Raw genomic sequence first — 21,659 nt, 5'->3', positions numbered from 1 at the left:
TACTCACCAACATGATTAGATAATAGATTGATTGTGATGAATGTATAGATCAGAAGCTCAGAAGATAAATCATGCGCAATCATACATACACAAAATGCGAAACAGAACATTTCATTAAATCAATAAATAAAATCATGAATAAACATTAAGGTTAATCATAATGTTGCAGTTGTAGCTGCCACAAAGTTACCGAAGAATGCCAAGAAACCTGCAGCTGACAAGAAGGTAGCCAAGAGCCCAAAGAAGGTGGTGAAAAATGCCTCTGCAGCCAAGAAGGTTTGAAAATGAAATTCATCATATTCGCACACGTTAGCACGGAATTTCTCAAAAGTAATTTACTAGCAGTTTGACAGCATTAATGTTGATCACAGACAAAAAAGCACAAACTCTGGTTGTGACTGACAGAAATGGACGCAAACTAAGATGATACATTTAGTGCGGAATTTCACATTGTGATGTTACATCCAAACAAATGAATCGGCGGCATCAGAATAGGCCCAAAATTAAATGTTGAATGAACTTTTGTACTATTACTTCAGTTTTAATTTAAACATTTATAATTTCACAAATTTTCAGTGAGAAACGGTAAAATACAAATATTCAATGTAACATGCAACTGCAGAGGATACATAAAAAGATAAGTATAAGCAAACTAAATACATATAAACATTTCTAAATCTACTTATTATAATGAATATAAAGAAAAAAGAAAAAAACAGATTATGCAATTAAATAATATGTTTCACGTGTAGTTTTTACTTAAATTGGAGGATCGAGGTAGCATCACAATCCATGTGACACCAAAGTATTCTAATAATTTTCTAAGAAATGTGTTCTCAAAGTATGATGAGGTAAGTCTTTGAAATAGGACAGTGATGTTTTAACACTAATGTTGTACAGTCAAATCTGATTAAAACACTTGATTTAATCAGGAAGCAACAGACCGTGTGCATGTTTACCCACATTATCAAGTGTGTTTACTACTACAAAGTCAGTGATTACAGTAAGCCTACACATGTCCCAACTCTTAGCTAACAACATGGACAATATGGTGTGTAATCTAATTTCACACCTAATTGCAGATTTTAGTCCAAAGTAAATGCAAATGTAAAAATGTCAACATTTTTCTGAGTGGTTTCAAAAGATATGTTACAGCAGAGTTACAACACGGCCCACTGAGGTCATTAGAGAAAAATTATTTAATTTAATAAAACCCACACAACTTGACATACAATTGGAGAAATTTTACTTCAGAAGAAAAGAAAGTTAATGTATGCATTGATATGTATTATGCTATTGTTTGAGTACACAGGCTGATGGAAAACAATGTAAACAGCAAGACAAATAATACAAAAAATTGGGGACAGCAAGCAGGCCTATCAAACTCCCAAATATGTGATTGAAGTGTGTTTGAGTGAGGCCGGCTCATATATATGAGCTACGTACCTCATTGTTATGACAATTTACAGATGATAACTTCGGATGCGAGGCACCGCTCCAACGCGAAGTGCTGACGGTAAATGAAGAATTGACCAGCAGAGGGAGCTCAATGACCTGATAAGATGTGTCTTAGCAAAATGCCACATCAGCACAGCACAAATTGATTTTTTGTTTCTGTATGCAAAGGCCAAATTCCAGGGCTCGTTGGTCTAGGGGTATGATTCTCGCTTAGGGTGCGAGAGGTCCCGGGTTCAAATCCGGGACGAGCCCTTTCTTTTTAATTCATTTTATTTTGTGTAGCCTAAATTTGCAAATTACAAATTTGTCTCAGAGGGCTTTACAGTCTGTACACATGCAACATCCTCTGTCCAGAAATCCTCACATCGGCACGCTCCCTCAAAAAATAAGAACAACACTGATGGGGAAAAAAAAAAAAAAACTCAGGGAGGACAGCAGAGGATGGGATCCCTCTCCTGGGACGGACTACAAGGGATGTCATGTGTACAAAAAGACCTAAATGATTTACAATACATTCAATTCCTATGACATAAAAAAACTCAAAATAATATTAATCACAGGCTACATGTGAAATTAAGGGAAGACTTGACATCCATGGAATCTTGATGTTTTTTGGCATCAGCCAGAGCCAGGATTAGAAGGTGGAGCTAAATCAATCCAGGTGTACATAGCTGGGATAAGTGCGCGTTTCTTGAATAGACCACAGAAATCGACCACAGATTTACTGATGCAAAAGGAAAAACGGCAGCTGTAATTTAACAGAGAGAAAAATCCTGGCAAACAATCGCGGAAAACTATCTACTTAGTATCTATGTATGTAATGTGTATATATATATATATATATATATATATATATATATATATATATATATATATACACACACACATTTATACATCCATCCATCCACAAACCGCTTATCCTGCACACAGGGTCGCGGGGGGGCTGGAGTCTATCCCAGCCAACTTCAGGCAATAGACAGGGTACACCCTGGACTGGTCACCAGCCAATCACAGGGCTACACAGAGACATACAAACATTCACACTAACAGTCACCAACGTGATCTCCAAAACCTGTTCGTAAAAATGTATACGAAAATCTTGAACATACAAATTCGTAACAATACATACGAACTGGCTGTGGTTAACCACGCCCCTTGAGTGAACAACATGGCGGACCATGTTGGATTCTTGAGTGAACGTCTCTCCGCCATGTTGGATTTTTTGAGGAGGTTAGGGTTAGTATTGTATTCTTACAAGTTAACATTGATTTCTCGTTCATAATGCAATCATAACACGTTTATTTTACACCGTTAGACTTCACGAAGTGTGTTTACGGGGTGCAGGTCCCCATTCACTTTGAATAGGGTGACGTCATCAGTTGCAGTCCGTATTTATTTAGTATGTATCACTACGAATTTGTATGTTCAAGAATTTCGTATACATTTTTACGAACAGGTTTTGGAGATCAGACTGCTTTCACACACCTACGAGCAATTTAGAGTTACCAATCAACCTGATCCCCAGAGCATGTCATTGGACTGTGGGAGGAAGCCGGAATACCCAGAGAGAACCCACGCAGACACGGGGAGAACATGCAGACTTCACACAGAAAGGCCACTGGGCGGAGTCGAACGCAGGACCTTCTTGCTGTGAGGCAACAGCGCAAACCACCACGCCACCGTGCCACCCAGATACAAATATACAAGCAAAAATCAAATCAATATAAATGGATGAGATGAAAGAAGGTGAGCCAATTGCCTGCAGGGGATTGCACCGCAGATGACTCTCAGTTTTGTATCTGTATCACTTTAAAATTTAAATACGTTGAGATGGAGAAAATGAAACAATTATAAAATCACTAGACCTCATCAATGCTTTAGATGGTTAACCCCCCTCTGGACTGTCATATCGTTGAGAAACCTTAATGAATATATACCTTTAAGTATAATGCTTGTTTTACTAAAACACGTAATCAACAATAAAACACACTACTCACCACCAAGGTGTTCCATCGTCGCTCAGGGTGGCAAAATAGGATCCTTGTAGACAGAGTATCTAAAACTCTCTGTAACACATTTTTGTTGTTATGTAGCAACTCCAACATATTGCAGTTCAAACGACATCTGTAAGGCTTTTTGGAACATTATTTTCTGAATTCAATAATTGTGATAAAAATTACTTTGGCCACCATAGTTTATATGATATTGCTGTTGTTCTAATAAAACAATGTTTAACATGTAGTAATGTCCACGTTTTGCTCCACAACATGAAATTCTGCACATGAATCATTGCCATTACAAAGGAAAAGGTAATTAAATCCCTTCAGACCTCTGTTCACAACATAGATACCTATTGTCATATGTATTATTCAGTATGTAAACCAAACCATGTAAACCAAAGGTAAATTTATAGTTTGACACAAAAACATGTTTTGTAAGATATATTTTTACATTCATTAGTCTACTTCAGCCACGTCTCCAACAAAGCAATGCACTGGACCTGAAGAGTTTCTGGTCACATCAACATTGTCTCTTAAACAGACTAGAATGAATAAACTCTCATATTTTTGGCGATTATATTCTGCTATTGTGTTGCTGTGACTGGAAACAAAGTTAATAGCAAAAGTTAAAGCTTTAAAGTCTCTCCTGGTTCATGTCACCATGTTTAACTGGTGTGATAAGTTAATAATAATAATAATAATACATTTTATTTATAACGCACTCTTCATTAACAGATTTGAGTGCCACAGAGATGGAAAAACATATACCCATCCCCATCACATGGGCCGTCTACAGAACCATTTAACCATCAATAATCACTAATTTAACCAAGACGTTATATCGAAGGGGGGATTTTAAATGCAACAGAAATTTTCTTAGAGTTATACATTCTGATCTCATTAATTTCTAAGGGGGTTTTGTCTTTCCTTGAATTATTTTTAGTCAGGAAATCGCTTTTTTACATCCCTGGAGCAAATTAGTCTGCTCTTAAGAACAGTGTTCCTTTTTGCGCATGCTCTGTTCATCACAAGGAGATAACCAATCCAGTGGTCGAAACAGCACAGCGAAATTTGCATCAGGTTTTTATATATACATCGTTCTGCTTTTGAATATAATTATCCTACTACTCCCAAGCGTCAGCAATCATGCCTGATCCACCCACCGTCAAAGCGCCCAAGAAGGGCTCCAAGAAAGCCGTCTCCAAGGCCGTCACCAAGGGCGGCAAGAAGAGGAGAAAGTCAAGGAAGGAGAGCTACGCCATCTACGTGTACAAGGTGATGAAGCAGGTCCACCCCGACACCGGCATCTCCTCCAAGGCCATGGGCATCATGAACTCGTTCGTGAGCGACATCTTTGAGCGCATCGCCGGTGAAGCCTCTCGTCTGGCTCACTACAACAAGCGCTCCACCATCACCTCCAGGGAGATCCAGACTGCTGTGCGCCTGCTGCTGCCCGGCGAGCTGGCGAAACACGCAGTGTCTGAGGGAACTAAGGCCGTGACCAAGTACACCAGCTCCAAGTAAACCTGGTGTAGACCACCAACACAAAGGCTCTTTTAAGAGCCACCCACTTCTTCTAAATACAATTACCCTATGCTTGTACTTCAAAAGGATTACAAGATATTATTTTATGTGGAATAAGTTAATTGAGCCTATACGTGGTAAACGGAAGTTTTATATAAACTAGTTGATGACTGTTTGCAGCATTGTTACAACGTCTACATTTATGGGGAATACATAATTTTTAAGTTAATGCAGCAGATCAAAACTCCTTCAGTATTATACAATTCTGCTCTTTTGCGGGCCGTGACAATCAGCAGATTCTTACCTAGAATTTAGTCATGCATTTACAAATGTGCATACGTGGACTGTCTGGTATTGATTAAAAAAGGAAAAGCTCCTTAAGGATTGGGTGGCTCTTAAAAGAGCCTTTTATAGACGCGTTGGTTCTTCCGACTGACAACAGCTTACTACTTCTTTGGTGCTGCTTTCTTGGCTTTGGGCTTAGCAGCCTTCTTCACTGGAGCCTTCTTGGCTGCAGGGGCCTTTTTCACTACCTTCTTTGGGCTCTTGGCCACCTTTTTGGGGCTCTTTGCTACCTTCTTGGGGCTCCTGGCCACCTTCTTGGCCGCTGCGGGTTTCTTTGCCGCCATCGGTGACTTCTTGGCGGCTACAACTTTCTTCACTGCGGCTGCTTTGGGCTTTTTGGCCGCTGCGGGCTTCTTGCCTTTAGGAGCGGCTTTCTTTGCCGGTTCGTCCGCGGTCGTCTTGCTCATCTTGAAGGAGCCGGAGGCCCCGATCCCCTTGATCTGGACCAGAGTCCCCTTGGCCACCAGGCTCTTGATGGCGGTCTTGACGCGGGCCTTGTTCTTGTCCACATCGTATCCTCCGGCGGTCAGAGCCTTCTTGACGGCGGTAGCAGACACGCCGCTCCGCTCCTTGGATAAGGCCACAGTTTTCACCATGAGGTCAGAGACGCTGGGACCGACCTTCTTCGGCTTGGACACCTTCTTGGTTGCTTTGGGCGCGGCAGCGGCGGCTGGAGCTACTTCTGCCATTTTGTCGTGTTGTGTGTTTGTATCGTCGAGGACTCGAGAGTGTGAGACTGATTGAAGATCTCAAAGCGGCGGACTGCACTTAAACGCACCATGAGAACCGTAGAGACTCAACCCAGCCCTGAGCTCCTCGTGCAGTCTGAAAGTCGAGTCACTTGTGGTTTCTCTCCACTGATTAAGGACTAAAAACTAAATGCATCGAGTTGAGAAGGCTGAAGGTGGAGCAGCCGATAGCGGACTAGTTTCTCTTCATGTTCAGGTCACGTAGAGCTCTGATGATCGATGCGTTTTGTTTGAGGAGCCTCCAAACCTACTCGGTGCCGTGGACAGCAATGATCAGAGGCTTTCCCCACTAATTTCTCTCTTAAAAGTATTTAAAATGAATCATATCTCCATCAAAGGTTTCTTTGCAACTGATCCACATGTTTGTTCAAGGTCTCAATATAAAAACAACCATTAGATGCTCATCAGTTTTTAATAAACTGGAGTTAATCTGGTTCCAGCAAACACACTGATGGTGGAGGCTTATAGTGCGGTTCATTCAGACTCCTTGTCAGAGCTGCTACCTGGATATCTCCACTACTGATAACACGTTTTATTTTATATAGTTCAACTCATAATCACCAAACATACTGAAAAACATTGGTTTCCGTTTTTTTAAGCTTGAATGCTGCAGTATCACTGTTTTAGTAACATTCATTGTGCTGATGAATTAAGTCAGCACAGAAGTAAAGTTACACTGTTATGAACATAACTTATTAATCATTGCTGTAGCTATCATTAATTGAACAAATGAAATATATTCAAACATTCAAAGATATTTGGTCCCAGTGTGTGAAAAATCATCCTAGAAGTGGAACGTTTCTGGCCAAACTGTTTAGAAAAGGCAATGAAACCCAGAAAGACTGTATTGAGCAAACACTGCAATTTCATAATGCTAATGATATGTTCAGCAGCACCTTGCATGATGTTTGGATTTCAACATGTCCTTAAACTGTAATTTGAGCTCTGGATTCAACACAATACAAATAACACTTTAGATGTTTTTGAGATTAGAAATCAGACTCAGATCTGAAATCGATTAATTCCATAGAAGGTCAACTGTAAGAAGATGCTTAGATATTTGACTAGGATGTTGCTGGACATCACAGTCTGCTCGATGGTAGTTCATCCTGCATAGCCTCAAACTTACCATAGGGAGTCGTAAATGTTATTTTAGTTCTATATGTGGTGTAAATTTGTGGATCAAGCCCTTGTGAGGAATCAAAAGTATTTTGAACTCTCTTTGTGACTAAATATTTATTACTAAGGAAAATAATAAAGAATACAGAAATCAACACAAGCCGTAAGTACAGACAGAAATCAAATGATTAAAATTAGGCTGAAAAGGGGCAGATTGTTCCTTCTCCCTCAGCAGTTGAAGATCTGACCAAGCTTCTGGGGTAGACCAGGAGGTTTTATACACTTCCATGAGGTTTGTGTTGTTTCAACACAGGAGAGCCCCCCCCCGTAAGGAAAGCTACCAGACGACGTAGGGGAGACACCCGTGACCCTCCCTTAATGGGACCCAGTCAATCAGTAACATTTATGGACCATTCAAGGCACCTATCTTCCAAACGGGATGCCATCGTGAACTAGGTCAGGTCACGAGTTTCCCAAGAAAGGTCACACACACAGAGTTCTTGAGAGATTCACAATGTGCAGCTTAACACCCTCTCTCAGCACCATACACCACATGAAGAAAACCTTTTATTATATTATCTATTTTATTTATTCAGGGGTGCTTTTATTAAGCGGAGGAGGAAAAGCTGATGATGCAAATAAGAAGTGACTTCAACAGAATAGGATTTAACGTTTTGGAAAGGACCAGGCAGAACCTAGGCCCAAAACCATTTGAACATATTTGGGCTGATCTGAAGAAGGCAATCCACCGGGTAGTTCGGGTGGAAGCGAGGTGGATATGCGGGAGGGCAGTGAGAAGTCGGACAATGAGGAGGGAGAAATGCATGCGGGTAATAAGGTGAAGTGGAAGGTGAAGAATGAGAAGAAACGTAGTAGGAAAGACGGGGAGTCAATGTCGGATGGGGATGACCAGAGGGGTGCGGAGAGAACGAGAAGGGATAAGAGGCGAGAGCAGGTGGAGGAATGGAAAGTTATGGCTGTGTTCGATGAGCCTACGAGGAAAGTGCTGAATCCGATAGCATTATCTAAAGCTATTGAAGCAGAGGTGGGACATGTTAGAGATGCGAGGTGTGTTGGGCATGGGAGAGTGTTGATTTTTGCTGTTAATTGGGCGCAGCAAGGCAAGTTAATGGCGTTGACGTCGCTGAATGGAGCGAAGGTGAAGTGTCACGTACCGGGTGGAAGGGCTAAGAGCAGGGGGGTGATTACGGGGGTACCGCTGGATTTAACAATGGAGGAATTCAAGAAAGAAGTAAAGGGAGGACGGGTAGTGGAGGCAAAACGAATGACAAATAAAAACAAAGGGAACGGAGAGGAGAGCCCTAGTTTGATGGGCATATACCCATGAGTGTGTCTGGGGTATGTGAGCTACTTTGTGAGGGAGTATGTGCCGGCGCCGCTAAGGTGCTTCAAGTGTCAACGCATGGGGCATGTGGCCCGTGTGTGTAAGGGGCAGTGTCGGTGTGCTAAATGTGGGGGCCCACATGAGTATGGGAAATGTGAAGCACAGGCTAAAATAAGGTGTTGTAACTGCGGCGGGGAACATAGTGCGGCATATGGGGGGTGTATTGTGCAGAGAAAGGAGTCAGAGGTACAGAGATACAAGATAGTAAATAAGGTAACATATGCAGAGGCAGCAAGGAAAAGCCAAGGCAGCAGGAGGGAACAAGAAATAAGGGCCCAGGAACAGCCAGGGGTGATCACAGGAAGAGGGGAAGGGCAGGTGGTTCAGTTACAGAAGAGACACTGGTGGTGAAACGGGTGGATTTTTTGGCATTTATGTGTCATATTCTTAATATGAGTGAACAGGTTAAGAAAAAGTCGGCCTGGATTGAGATTGTTGTTAGGGCTGCTAAGGAGTTTATGGGGATTATGGAAGTAAAAGGGGAAATGTTACATGGGATGTTGGCACAGCCCAAGAGTGGGGATGTGGATAGCAGTAGTATATGATGTCACTGGTGCTGTTACAATGGAATGCAAAAGCTTAGTAGCTAACGGGCAGGAGTTTAAGAGATATGTATATGGGTTAGATGTAGTGCCAAATGTAATTTGTGTGCAGGAAACGTGGCTAAAACCAATGCTAGAGTTTGCAATTCCAGGGTTTCATGGTGTAAGGAAGGATAGGATAGAGGGTGTAGGTGGGGGATGTGCTACGTTTGTTGAGGACGGACTGGCATACAGAGTAGTGGAGGTAAATGATGCAGAGTGTGTCGGGATAGAGGTGTGCAGGAATGAAGGCGGCATAGTGGTGTTACATTTTTATAACCCTTGTAAGCCTCTAAGTGCAGAGCAGCTAGATGTAATGGGTAGGTGTGGTGGGGGTGGAAAGATGATTTGGTGTGGGGACTTTAATGCACATAATGAGATATGGGGAAGTGGACACACGGATGGTAATGGGGCAGTGGTGGAGGAATATATGGAGGGTTGTCGGATGGTATGTGTTAATGAGGGGGGGCGGTACTAGGGTAAATATAGGGAAAGGGACTGAATCCTGTTTAGATCTAATGTGGGTGTCTGCGTCTATGGCAGGGAGGTGTGAGTGGCGAGTGATGAGAGACTCCACTGTAGGGAGTGATCATTACCCTATTGTTTGTAGGTTTGAGGCTGGTGTGTGTATGCAGAGCAGAGGGCATGGCAAGAGGTGGTGTTTTGAGAAGGCTGATTGGATCAAGTTCAAGTACTTGTGTGAGAGGGAAGGACGGAAGTTGACGATGGAGGGATCAGTGAATGAATGTGCTCAGGAACTGACAAGTATGCTAGTGGCAGCAGCAGAGGTGGCTATTCCAGTCAGTAAGGGAGGTGGTAGGAGGAGGGTGGTAAAGTGGTGGACTGATGAATGTTTCAAAAGAAGAACTAAACAGCAGATGGCGGCAACCGGCTTTTTTTAACCCTTATGTTATGTTTAGGGTCAATTTGACCCATTTCAATTTTTGTGTTGACCAAAGTGCAGGTTATCCTTACTTTTTTTCCACGAAATTTTCTGACTTTTCCTCATCTAGGGTCATGAACTGCTGTGTAAAATCTGGACACTTTGATGTGTCGTGGAGTGTCTGTACACAGTTTGTATACAAAGATGATGTTGCGGGTCATTTTGACCCAGACACAAAGTGGCTGTTCAAATCCCAAATAAACATGTCTCTTTGATGTACTTTATTATGATTGCCTCTGAAAAGCCAATCAGAACCAGGTGTTTATGGAAGAGAGACTTTCTCTCCCCTGTCCTTCTCACTGTTTCAATGCCCTTTCTCTGAGAAATACACCAAAAATGAGCTCCAGACGATTTTCAGCTGAAGAAGTATTATCGCAGCTTATGAACTGGGATAGTGATGTAGAGGAAGATGTTTCAGAGACAGAGGATCCTTCAGAGCCAGAGGACAATGCTATTGATGATCCAGATTATCAATTTCCCCACGATGAGGAGGATTCAGAGGACGAGTCTGCCGGTTTCCCTTCATCAGATGAAAAACAAGAAACGTCGTCCACAGAGGGGACATGGACATCTAAAGATGGTAACGTAAAATGGTCAACATCACCACACCAAAGCCGAGGCAGATTGTCATCATCAAATGTCATCAAAATGACTCCTGGTCCGACAAGATTTGCTGTCACAAGAGTTGATGATATTCAATCAGCATTTCAGCTCTTCATATCCCCACCCATAGAGAAGATAATCCTCAACATGACCAACTTGGAGGGGAGGCGTGTCTTTCAAGAAAAATGGAAGCCACTAGATCCAACTGACTTGCATGCTTACATTGGAATTCTGGTGTTAGCTGGAGTATACAGGTCAAAGGGTGAAGCAACTGCAAGTTTATGGGATGAAGAGAATGGAAGGCCAATCTTCCGAGCAACAATGTCTTTGGAGACATTTCACATGATCTCTCGTGTGATCCGATTTGACAACCGTGACACCAGAGCTGGTCGACGCGAGAGAGACAAACTTGCAGCGATCAGAGATGTCTGGGATAAATGGGTCGAAATCCTGCCTTTACTGTATAATCCTGGCCCCCATGTTACTGTCGATGAGCGCCTTGTTCCATTCAGAGGACGCTGTCCTTTCCGACAGTATATGCCAAGCAAGCCTGCGAAATATGGCATCAAAATATGGGCAGCCTGTGATGCAAAATCCAGTTATGCATGGAACCTGCAGGTATATACTGGAAAGCCACCTGGAGGAGCACCTGAGAAGAATCAGGGAATGCGTGTGGTATTGGAGATGACTGAAGGGCTGCAAGGTCATAACATCACATGTGACAACTTCTTTACATCCTACCGTCTTGGAGATGCACTTCAGGAGAGAAAGCTGACTATGTTGGGAACAGTCAGAAAAAATAAACCAGAACTTCCCAGTGAGATTTTGAAGATGCAAGGAAGACCTCTGCATTCCTCAAAATTTGCTTTCACGGAGAAAACAACACTTGTTTCTTACTGCCCAAAGAGAAACAAGAATGTTCTTGTGATGAGCACAATGCACAAAGATGCTTCTCTGAGCACAAGAGAGGACATGAAGCCACAAATGATCCTGGATTACAACGCCACCAAAGGAGGAGTTGACAATCTTGACAAAGTCACAGCAACATATAGCTGCCAGCGCAAGACTGCTCGTTGGCCCTTGGTGGTTTTCTACAACATTGTGGATGTGTCTGCTTACAATGCCTATGTGCTGTGGATTGAGATCAACCAGCAGTGGAATGCCAGCAAACTGTACCGACGTCGACTTTTCCTGGAAGAACTAGGCAAAGCACTTGTCACTCCCAAGATCCAGAACCGGGCCAGGCCAGCTCGAGCCCCAGCAGCTGCAGCTGTCATCACAAAGGTCCAGGGCAGGGCATCTGACCAACCCACAATGGATCCTTCGGATACAGGTGCAAAGAAACGCAAAAGATGCCAAGTCTGTCCCTCCCGAGATGACAGTAAAACAAGTACCTGTTGTGTGAGGTGCAAGAAGTACATCTGCAGAAAGCACACAGTCACATTCTGTCCATCATGTGGGGAACACTGAAAATGCTGAACATTGAAAACCCCAGGAGAATGGGGCAAGTTAAATGAAAGTGTTAAATTAAGTGTTTGTGACGAAGGAAAACATGATATCAGGAGTTCTTTAATATAGTGTTTGAATTGTATATCTCTTCTTCTCATGTCTTCTTAATGTTTGTTTAATCTAAAATAAAGTTATTATTGGTTTAACTTCATTTTTGACTGTTTTGTGTACGTTTAGACAATACGGGTCAAAATGACCCGCAACATAATAAACGTATTTTTTTCTCAACATAATACAAGGGTTAATGCGCCCGGTCTTTTTCTGCCAAAAGCGTGACACCCTCACCCCAAATGTCTCTGCACTCTGTGTCCACTTTTCTCTTTTTTTGACAGAGTTTTCCAAGAAAAATTAACCACATCCTATTTTTTTACAACGGTAACTGGAAAAGCCGTGTGTTTGTTGTGTTCGCAGCAATTTTCTGTGCTCAAGACTAATATTCGGCGCCACTATGAGACTCGCTTGAAAGGAAAACTGAGAACAGAGAAGATAAATGACCTACTTGCAAGTCTAAAGAAACAACAGTTCGTTTTTACCCGGAGCCGAGAGACAAGTGAGGCAGCAGTGAAAGCTAGCTACCTGATTGCTAACGAAATAGCATCAGCCTCAAAGCCATACTGTGAGGGTGAGTTTGTGAAAACATGCATGCTGAAGGCTGCAGAAATCGTGTGCCCCGAGAAGCGACAGGCTTTTGCCAACATAAGCCTAACGAGGAATACTGTGACGGATAGGATTGCCGATCTTTCAGCGGATTTGTATAGCCAAAAGAAGCATAAAGTCAAGTCATTTGTAGCATTTTCAGTTGCAATCGATGAGAGCACTGACATTACAGATGTTGCTCAACTGGCCATATTCATTCGTGGTGTTGATGAGACTTTGGCGGTCACCGAGGAGTTCCTTGAGTTGGTACCTATGACAGACACCACTACAGCGAAGGACATTTTTAGCGCTGTCGTTGAAGCGCTGGACCGGGTCGGAGTGGACTGGACCCGTGCTGTCAGTGTGGCTACAATAATCAGTGAGTTGACCTACTTCATGTAACATAAGGCTTCAGACACTTTTGCATCCTGAAGAACACAGTTTTGTGAAAATGAAAACATACTGTTAAAATATTTGACACTGAACATTGTGCAATGTAATGTCAATCAGCAGCTTCAGTACAAAAGAGTTTGGCTTTTTATTCTATATTTTCAAGGCAAGAGAGGTGACTTACTTAATAACTCCCACGTTTGCTTGTATTTTGTGGTGAGTCAGTTCAGGTGTACAGATAACTACACAGATGTGGAAATGTTAGTTAGTACATTTAAAATGTTTTTTTAGATCTTGAAGTTCATTTTGTTATAAAGTCATAAATATATAATATATAATATATAAAGTCACAATATTTTTCAATTCCAAATACCTGACTAAATGTTTTGCTCTGTAGATCAACTGTGATCTGAAGTTGTAATGCACATAAACTGAAGCACAGTATTGGTGAAATTGCACTTGTTTTTCTTAATATATTTCAGTTTATGAGTACAAACGTTTTGTCATTTTTTTTAATTGATCCAGTAATTGCTTCAAAAACAGCGTAAATGCGATGTCTGCTCCAAAATCGAGGGAATCTGCAGAGGAGAGCCGAGGCAGATAAACAGTGGGCTGATGTCTTGAGTTTTTGCTCTTTATGTTTCTAGTTTATGGTAGAAAGACCTAAAACTAGGGTTTATCATCCAAAAACATTCACCAATGATTTAAAGATAGAGAAATATTGTCGTTGTGTATGCGTTATTTTGCTATGATTTTACTGGTCTGGCCCACTTGAGATCAAAGTGGGCAGTATGTGGCCCCTTAACTAAAATGAGTTTCACACCCCTGCTATAGACCTTGTGTACTCCATCATTACATGGACTCCCCAAGGATGAACTGGACATCTAATATTCAATTCAGCTTTTTATTATTGAATGTATATTTATGAAGTGGAAAATAATATTTGAAGGTCAATAAACATTTAAAAAGTTTCAGTTGATGTTTACAATGTATCCATTGATTTGATATTTATTTTTACAGGTCTTTAACATTGGGGACCACTATTGGAAAAACGATTTGAACCCTTTGAGTTTATCTGACAATATACTCTTAGAAAACAATGGTTTTGGTGATCAACGCTGCCGCATTTTGAAGTAGGACAGCCACCATGAGCACTGGGAAAAAAAATTCTAAATCTTTATTATATTCAAAATATATTTAAAAAATAGTCAATATGTGTATTCTTGTGCTTTTGAAACAGATTATATACACCTGGTAATATTTGTAAATTAAGATATCTGTGCAAAATATATATACTTTTCCTGCCCGGCGTCTCTGCATGTCTCAGCTGGGCTCGGGCCGGGTCCCAAAGCAGTGGGTCTAAGAAGCAGTTAGCCAATCACTGATGAAGTTAATTAGTGACATTATAATTTCAGCGTGCTAAAGTACATTGAGATTTGGGAAAAGCCCTTCGCCACCCTACGCTGCGCTCTCGTCAGGGCAAGTCTTTGACTGGAAGAGTGACCCCCGGCAGCGAATGCGAATTATGTCAATTATCAATTATTTCAAGTAATTACTGTTCAATTTTAGAAATGTTAAACACATCAGGAAACAACCACACACTAAATCTACAAACTGGAGCAGATAAGGAAAATGAGTAGCAATAAATTATCAATTTATCAAGTATGGAAGAAACATTTAACATAAATCCATCTAGAATGAACCATTTATGTACATATTTTTGACTGTTAACTGACGACTCACGAATGAGAATTTTATTATCTAAACCTGATGCTCAATGCTGAGAACAAATTGATAATCTTATTAGTATTTACTAGTTTAGTAAACCGCAGATGTTAGTGAAAGTTTGGTGTCCACCAATTATATGATGAATCAACTTAAATACATAAGAGGTATTCCCTGTATTCAAACCTTTAAATGTTTTAAAACACAAGCATAGAGAAACTGTCTCCCGTGAAGAAGGCTGCTGAGCCCAAAGCAAAGAAAGCAGCACCCAAGAAGTAATCAGTCTGACGAACCAAAGCCTCTATAAAAGGCTCTTTTAAGAGCCACCCAATCCTAAACAGCTTTTATCTTTTTAAACATTTAAGTTTTAGTCAGCAAGACCATTCTACAAAGAAACATTGTATAATACATCTTACTTATTCGTCACTCAGGTCTTGCGTAAAGTAGAAAACAAGAAGCCAAAATTACCATTTACTTACATGTTTTTGACTGTCACAGCCTGCGAAAGAGCATCAGATTATCAAAACCTTTATATTATCTAATGCTACCATCAACTGGTATTTAACCAATGAAGGAACACAATCCTTCAAACTGAAAACAAAGGTGACAATTTTGTTAGTTTATATTAAACAGCAGATGTTGGTGAAAGTCTGGCTTCCACAACATATTGCTGAATCAAGTTAAATACATAGAAAACATGCATTCCTATGCAATCATCTATTTATAAGAATGTTTTGAAAGACAGGCACAATGTTATATATTTAACATTTGTATTCAATATGAGTTGTGGCTCATTTAAAATGTCAAATCCTTATTTTGCATTCAGTAATCTTGCCTGTATGTTTTCCTGTTCCGTTGCTCTAAAAGTGAATCCATCTACCTCCTTCAGCTGTAGTGTCCTTTCTACGTGAAGTTGTGTGACTTTATTAGGATAACCTTAATAAGTAGGACCACATAATAGACAATGTATGAGGATCACAGCTCTCTACAGACGTGTGGGTGGCTCTTAAAAGAGCCTTTGTGGTAGATGGAGGCCTCCATCTCTACTTGGACTTGGCGGGCTTCTCAGTCTTCTTGGGCAGGAGCACCGCCTGGATGTTGGGCAGCACGCCGCCCTGAGCGATGGTCACTCCGCCAAGCAGCTTGTTGAGCTCCTCGTCGTTGCGGACAGCCAGCTGCAGGTGACGGGGGATGATGCGGGTCTTCTTGTTGTCGCGGGCAGCGTTTCCAGCCAGCTCCAGGATCTCAGCGGTCAGGTACTCCAGCACGGCCGCCAGGTAGACGGGGGCTCCTGCGCCGACACGCTGCGCATAGTTCCCTTTACGCAGATGTCTGTGGACGCGACCGACTGGGAACTGGAGCCCAGCACGAGAGGAGCGGGTCTTTGCCTTCGCTCTGGCTTTGCCACCGGTTTTACCTTTGCCGCTCATTGTTAGACGGTTTCAGTGAAGGAAGTGTCTATGAACTCGTCAAACCCTCCTTTATATGTCCGCGTTTCTGAAATTAATGCTGATGGATGATAGACTACGACTAGGTATTGATACAGTAGTATTTTTAAGACCTATTACCTACGTTTCAATTCATAATGTCAATTCATGGAATTCTATATTCATTCCTGATCAAAATCAATCAATATTATATTCGAAAAATAGACTAAATTTAACAATCTTTACCTCACAAAATCTTCAAGTAAGTATTGCTGTCACGCCAAAACCAAACTGAATGTGTTTAAATAAACAGGTGACACGTTCAGTAAATCCACAAATGATCTGCGTTTATTTAAAGTAAAAATAAAACAAAGGCAGCTTTAAAGTACAAATGCGTGAATATTGTAATGGAAATCTTAGGTTTGCTGCCCCTTTAGCTGGCTCGTTGTTGTTCTTTGCCATCAGGCACAGGTGGGAGTGATGTTTCGACGCAGACACACAAAAGATTTTCCAGCGATGATTGTGGTTGAGGTTTGTAATTTATTGCAGGCAATTGTATAAACAGATGAACATAGCGGTTGAACGTGCTCCTATTGATGGTGGTCTGGTGAGAACTGTCTGGTGCTCCCCTACCTGTGCCCTCCCTTCCTGTCACCTGCGTCCCTTATGTACACCCATGTGCACCTAATCACCGCCACCTAGTGTCCAAAGTGTCAATATAAATACTAACAAACAAAATATACTTTGCCAACAACAACCCATAATGGTCCCTACAAATATATTACATGTTTTGCGAACAGTTTCATATATACAAGTAAAGTGGTTTTGTCAACTTTTAGTTTTGGACATCTCCGACCGCCCGTGAAGGCACCACTAGAGCTCTGAGCAGCAGTGATGTCATCAGAGCAGCAGGAAAGCAGAGACTTTAGTTAGTCGGCTTTGAATTGTCAAATTTGATAGGAACCACTGGACCATCCTACGACAGGAAAGGAGATAATTGCGTCGGAAATATTTAAACAGTGACGTATCATTCGGCCGTTCACAAGAACTAACGATCATGGACCGAAAAATGCAGATTATGTAAGCAGCCGTTAGCATAACTAATTCATATTCCAACAGCGTTAATAAAGTGATACTTTGACCCGGTTGTTTATATCGTCTGCATGACCCAGCACTTTAACAACACGTCGGCGAAGGCATCTAAGATGCTTCCTTTTAGTCCATCTTTGGAATAATTGTAGTTTCGCCGCTCCTGACTGACCTCGCTAACATGCGTCTCCCGTTGCATTATAACTTAAGAGGTCATCTTTTAGACGATTCGAATCCAGCCACACCTTAAGATTCATCAAACATGTTTTCCTGTTGCAGGTAACTTCACTTCCTGGTTGTGAAGTTAGACACGTGATTGGCAGAGAGCGCTGAGGGCGAAGCAACCAGACTGCGCATGCTCAGAAAACAGCGGAAGAGCAGAGAAAACTCTACTTCAGTAAACACACTTTCTTCATCAGGTAGTACATGTTCCTTAATGTACCTTTTCACTTACTATTGACTAATACTTGTAATTCAGAGATGGGGGGTCAGACATCCTCCATGGAAGGCGTCCACGTCGTGGTTGTTGGTGGTGGATTCGGGGGCATCGCGGCAGCTCAGCATCTGAAGGCTGGAGGACTGAGCTTCACTCTCATCGACATGAGAGACGCTTTTCACCACAACGTGGCCGCACTCAGAGCATCGATTCAACCGGGTACACCACTAGTAATATGGCAGTCATTTGGTATTGTTTGTTCCTATGAGCATTCAACTCCTTTGTTTATTTTACATTGCATTTTTTATCAGGAATATTAATGTACTGTTTTTATTAATTCAAAATAGCTGTCTGGATTTATTTTTATTTAATTTTCTGGGTTAAATATATATTTATGATTTTGTTGCATTTTACTTTCACTTAAAGTTTTACATATCCAAAAATAGATACATGTAATAAAATGATCATGTGACCTTTGACCCTGTGTCGGCCTACAGGGTTTGCCCAAAGGACCTTCATCCCGTACAAGGAGACGTTTAGAGAGACTTTTGTCCAGGGACGAGTTCAGAGGATTGATACTGAGAAACAGACGGTTGTCCTGGAGGGAGGGAGGGTAAGGATGTGGGGGGGGAAGATGTATATAAAAATATAAGCTTGTGAGCACAAACAGGAGAAAGTTATTTTACGTCGTACTAAGACCGCAACCCGCCCACCTACATTTTGTTTTGCCTCCTCCCCCGGTTCAGGAGATCGAGTACTCCCACCTCATCCTCTGCACTGGGACTGATGGAGCCTTCCCAGGGAAGTTCAACACTGTGGCGTCGTACCAGAGTGCCGTCCAAGCGTACGAGGACTTCGTAAAACAGGTGGGACGATGGGGCGAATGCTGCAGAGACAAAGGAGCGCTGACACCCCCACTCCCTTTTTGTTTGTTCAGGTCCAGGCTGCAGACTCAGTCTTGGTGATCGGAGGAGGGTCGACCGGTGTGGAGATGGCTGCTGAGATAAAGACGGAGTATCCAGACAAGAAGGTGACGACCAAAGTATTTGAATGTAGTTCAAGTAAAAGCAAAGGAACACTTCATCCTTGAATTCATCCCTATTGTAACACGTTGTTGGGAACGGCAGGAGTCATATTTAGGCAATAAGGTACGAGAGGCTGTACTTTATCGGCCAATAATTTAACAGTGTTGTTATGGCAACCTTCAAACCATTTTTGGAGTTTAGCACTATCGCATTACCTCATCATTGTGTCTATCACTTTATCCCTGAGTTTATATGTAGCTACCATACCTCTCTCGTTCAGGTGGTTCTAATCCACTCCAGGGTCGCGCTGGCTGACCCAGAGCTGCTCCCCAGCGTCAGACAGCAGGCCAAGGAGGTTCTTCTGGAGAAAGGAGTGGAGCTGGTTCTAGGTACTGTACCTGAAAGCAGACCAGGTTCTGTTGGGACCAGGTTCTGAACCTGCTGTTTGTGGGTCTCAGGTCAGAAGGTGTCCAACCTGTCGGAGCTGCAGCTCAACGTCACCCAGAAGAACCACGAGGTGAGGACAGAGAGAGGAGAGGTTCTGACCTCAGATCTGATCATCTGCTGCACCGGCATAAAGGTCAACTCTGCAGCCTACGCCTCCAGCTTCTGTGAGTACAAACTACAACGTTATCACTAAACATTACATAATACACACTAAACAAGCACACAAGCTGCACAATACACACTACACAATGAACACTATGCACACTAGCATACACACTATACAACCACACTACAGTATCACAATCTCTACACGACTACTTCATTAATACTTGATTGTAAATGTTACGTGCCCAAGAACTGCGTCAAGAACTGATGGAAATGTACACAATTTATTATTATTGTTGGACTCTATTGTTGGTACTTGTGGGGGAGGACTGGACTTGTGGTTGAGCCAAACCAACGAAAGTAACATAACGAAACTATGCCTGTCTACCCACCTCCAGAAACAGAAAAGTATACATAGACATTTTGTTTATTCTAAGACTTATTCGGTGAAGCCAAATACAGAGGAGGCGTCAACCGATTACCTTCGGTTTCTGGACAGAAATTGACTTGACAGTAGCAATAAATACCGTACCCCAGTCTCACCTGGGCCCTGTTCCTCGTACGATGAAATGTTCCTTTAGCAGCTCAAATCAACCCAATGATCGATGTAAGGCTATCTCGGGTCCTCAAACTATTGTACATCTTCTCTATTGCTTATTCTGTACATATGATATCCATTTCAGTCTGTCCATCCGGGAGAGGCAGCCTCCTCTGCCGTTCTCCATAAGGTTTTTCCCCTTTTTTTTTCTCCCTATCAAAAAGTTTTCCTTGTGTCTGTGAGGGTTTTGGGACAGGGGATGTCACGAGTGTACAGACTGTAAAGCCCTCTGAGGAAAATTTGCCATTTTGGGCTACAGAAAATGAAATTAATTAAATATTCTTGGCAAAAAGCGTCGCAAAATATCACGGGCGAGTTAACAACTTTCAATATACACATAATTCAAACAGATCAGCCCTGTTTGACAGCGAGGTCATCATACTCAGACAGCACGTTCTCCTCTGAGGACGTGAAGTCATCAATAATCTGTGCCTTTTGATTGGTTGATCGATTGGTGATCTGTCCACGCTGGCAGCCAGCTGTCTGGCCGATAACGGGGCACTGAAGGTCAACGACCACCTGCAGGTTACAGGCTTCTCCAACGTCTTCGCTGTGGGAGACTGCGCTGACGTCAACGAGCCCAAGATGGCATACCACGCCGGGCTGCACGCTGCCGTCGCCGTGAGCAACATCAGCAACAGTCTGAGTGGGAAGGAGCTGACCTCGTACCGCACAGGTAAACTCACGCACGTCTGTTGTAGTTGAGTGTCTGGTGGTTGCCTCTCGCTGACGGTGTCGCCGGTTGCTAGGTAACGTCACCATGTTGCTGGCGATGGGCCGTGACGACGGCGTGGGTCAGTTCAACGGGCTGAAGTTGCCTCGTTGCGTTGTTGCTTTGGGGAAGAGTCGAGATCTCCTGCTGTGGAAGAGTTGGCGGGAGATGCAACAGCAGCAACCCTGAGGACTCCTGTACTAAGGACCTTCACTCACTTCAGAAAAAATGAGGAAAGATCATTTTTTATGTTGACCGATTGATAGATGGATTGAGCACGTTTGTACATCCAGCTTGTTTTCTTTCTACAATGTTTAAATATTGGAGAATGAACTGATATCTGTTTGTTGCTCAGGTAATTTATGTTTGCGCAGGAACTTAAATGTTTTGAATTCATACAAAGATGCTTCTTTTATTTGAGTTCTGATGGAAATAAAGGTCTCAGACTCTGTTTAACACTGTAGTCTCCGAGCTGATGCGAAGCTACAAAGGTCTGTCTTTAGAAATCCCTCCATAGATTCAACAAAGGTGGAATTCAAAGGAGGACAATTCGAAGGTTCAACAACGAGCAGGAGACGTTCACTGATAGTGGTCTAGTTCAGCAGGGGGCGCTACAGCACCATGTTCAAGCTCCGCCTGTGTCTCCTATCACGTCCTCATACCCGGTTTAAATCATTGCGAACTCGCGCTTCTTCTTCATTTGGAATCAAACCAACTTGGTAACATGAGCGGAAGAGGAAAGGGAGGAAAAGGACTCGGCAAAGGAGGCGCCAAGCGTCACCGTAAAGTCCTCCGTGATAACATCCAGGGAATCACCAAGCCCGCTATCCGCC

At 42.4% G+C, this 21,659-nt stretch overlaps 2 protein-coding genes and 1 pseudogene across 4 annotated transcripts; 1 reads left to right on the top strand and 2 right to left on the bottom strand.

Moving 5' to 3' along the window:
• Positions 1-4,573: 4,573 nt before the first annotated feature.
• On the bottom strand, positions 4,574-6,016 carry LOC144383657 (histone H1 pseudogene; annotated as a pseudogene). The gene is made up of 2 exons (XR_013451079.1): positions 5,287-6,016; positions 4,574-4,984 (listed from the first exon to the last, which is right to left on the bottom strand). The product of XR_013451079.1 is annotated as a histone H1 pseudogene (transcript).
• A 9,972-nt stretch (positions 6,017-15,988) lies between these two features.
• LOC120809826 (histone H2A-like) lies at positions 15,989-16,417 on the bottom strand. The gene has a single exon (XM_040163928.2). The coding sequence runs from the start codon at positions 16,415-16,417 to the stop codon at positions 16,031-16,033; it is 387 nt and encodes a 128-aa protein (XP_040019862.1). The 3' UTR covers positions 15,989-16,030.
• A 688-nt stretch (positions 16,418-17,105) lies between these two features.
• Positions 17,106-21,282, top strand: aifm2 (AIF family member 2). Of its 2 annotated transcripts, XM_040163914.2 has the most exons (10): positions 17,106-17,494; positions 17,783-17,900; positions 17,982-18,158; positions 18,437-18,552; positions 18,686-18,805; positions 18,877-18,969; positions 19,245-19,353; positions 19,423-19,575; positions 20,590-20,790; positions 20,864-21,282. In XM_040163914.2, the coding sequence occupies exons 3-10, from the start codon at positions 17,984-17,986 to the stop codon at positions 21,013-21,015; spliced, it is 1,119 nt and encodes a 372-aa protein (XP_040019848.1). In that variant the 5' UTR covers positions 17,106-17,494; positions 17,783-17,900; positions 17,982-17,983; the 3' UTR covers positions 21,016-21,282. The 2 variants fall into 2 exon arrangements, with proteins under 2 accessions (XP_040019848.1, XP_077938101.1); XM_078081975.1 differs by having other exon boundaries at positions 17,287-17,494; positions 17,783-18,158.
• The last annotated feature ends 377 nt before the right edge of the window (positions 21,283-21,659 follow it).

Source organism: Gasterosteus aculeatus, chromosome X (assembly GCF_964276395.1).
Source record: "Gasterosteus aculeatus chromosome X, fGasAcu3.hap1.1, whole genome shotgun sequence".
Taxonomy (NCBI): domain Eukaryota; kingdom Metazoa; phylum Chordata; class Actinopteri; order Perciformes; family Gasterosteidae; genus Gasterosteus; species Gasterosteus aculeatus.
This window is presented reverse-complemented; position numbering and strand designations above follow the sequence as displayed.

What these genes read in the sequence shown, in the direction of transcription:
- LOC120809826 (XM_040163928.2), bottom strand. Translation starts at nt 16,417, where the DNA reads ATGAGCGGCAAAGGTAAAACCGGTGGCAAAGCCAGAGCGAAGGCAAAG.
- aifm2 (XM_078081975.1), top strand. Translation starts at nt 17,930, where the DNA reads ATGTTCCTTAATGTACCTTTTCACTTACTATTGACTAATACTTGTAAT. An exon ending in ACGAGGACTTCGTAAAACAG is followed by an intron (nt 18,806 to 18,876) that starts GTGGGACGATGG and finishes TTGTTTGTTCAG; the next exon opens with GTCCAGGCTGCAGACTCAGT. An exon ending in CGGAGTATCCAGACAAGAAG is followed by an intron (nt 18,970 to 19,244) that starts GTGACGACCAAA and finishes TCTCTCGTTCAG; the next exon opens with GTGGTTCTAATCCACTCCAG.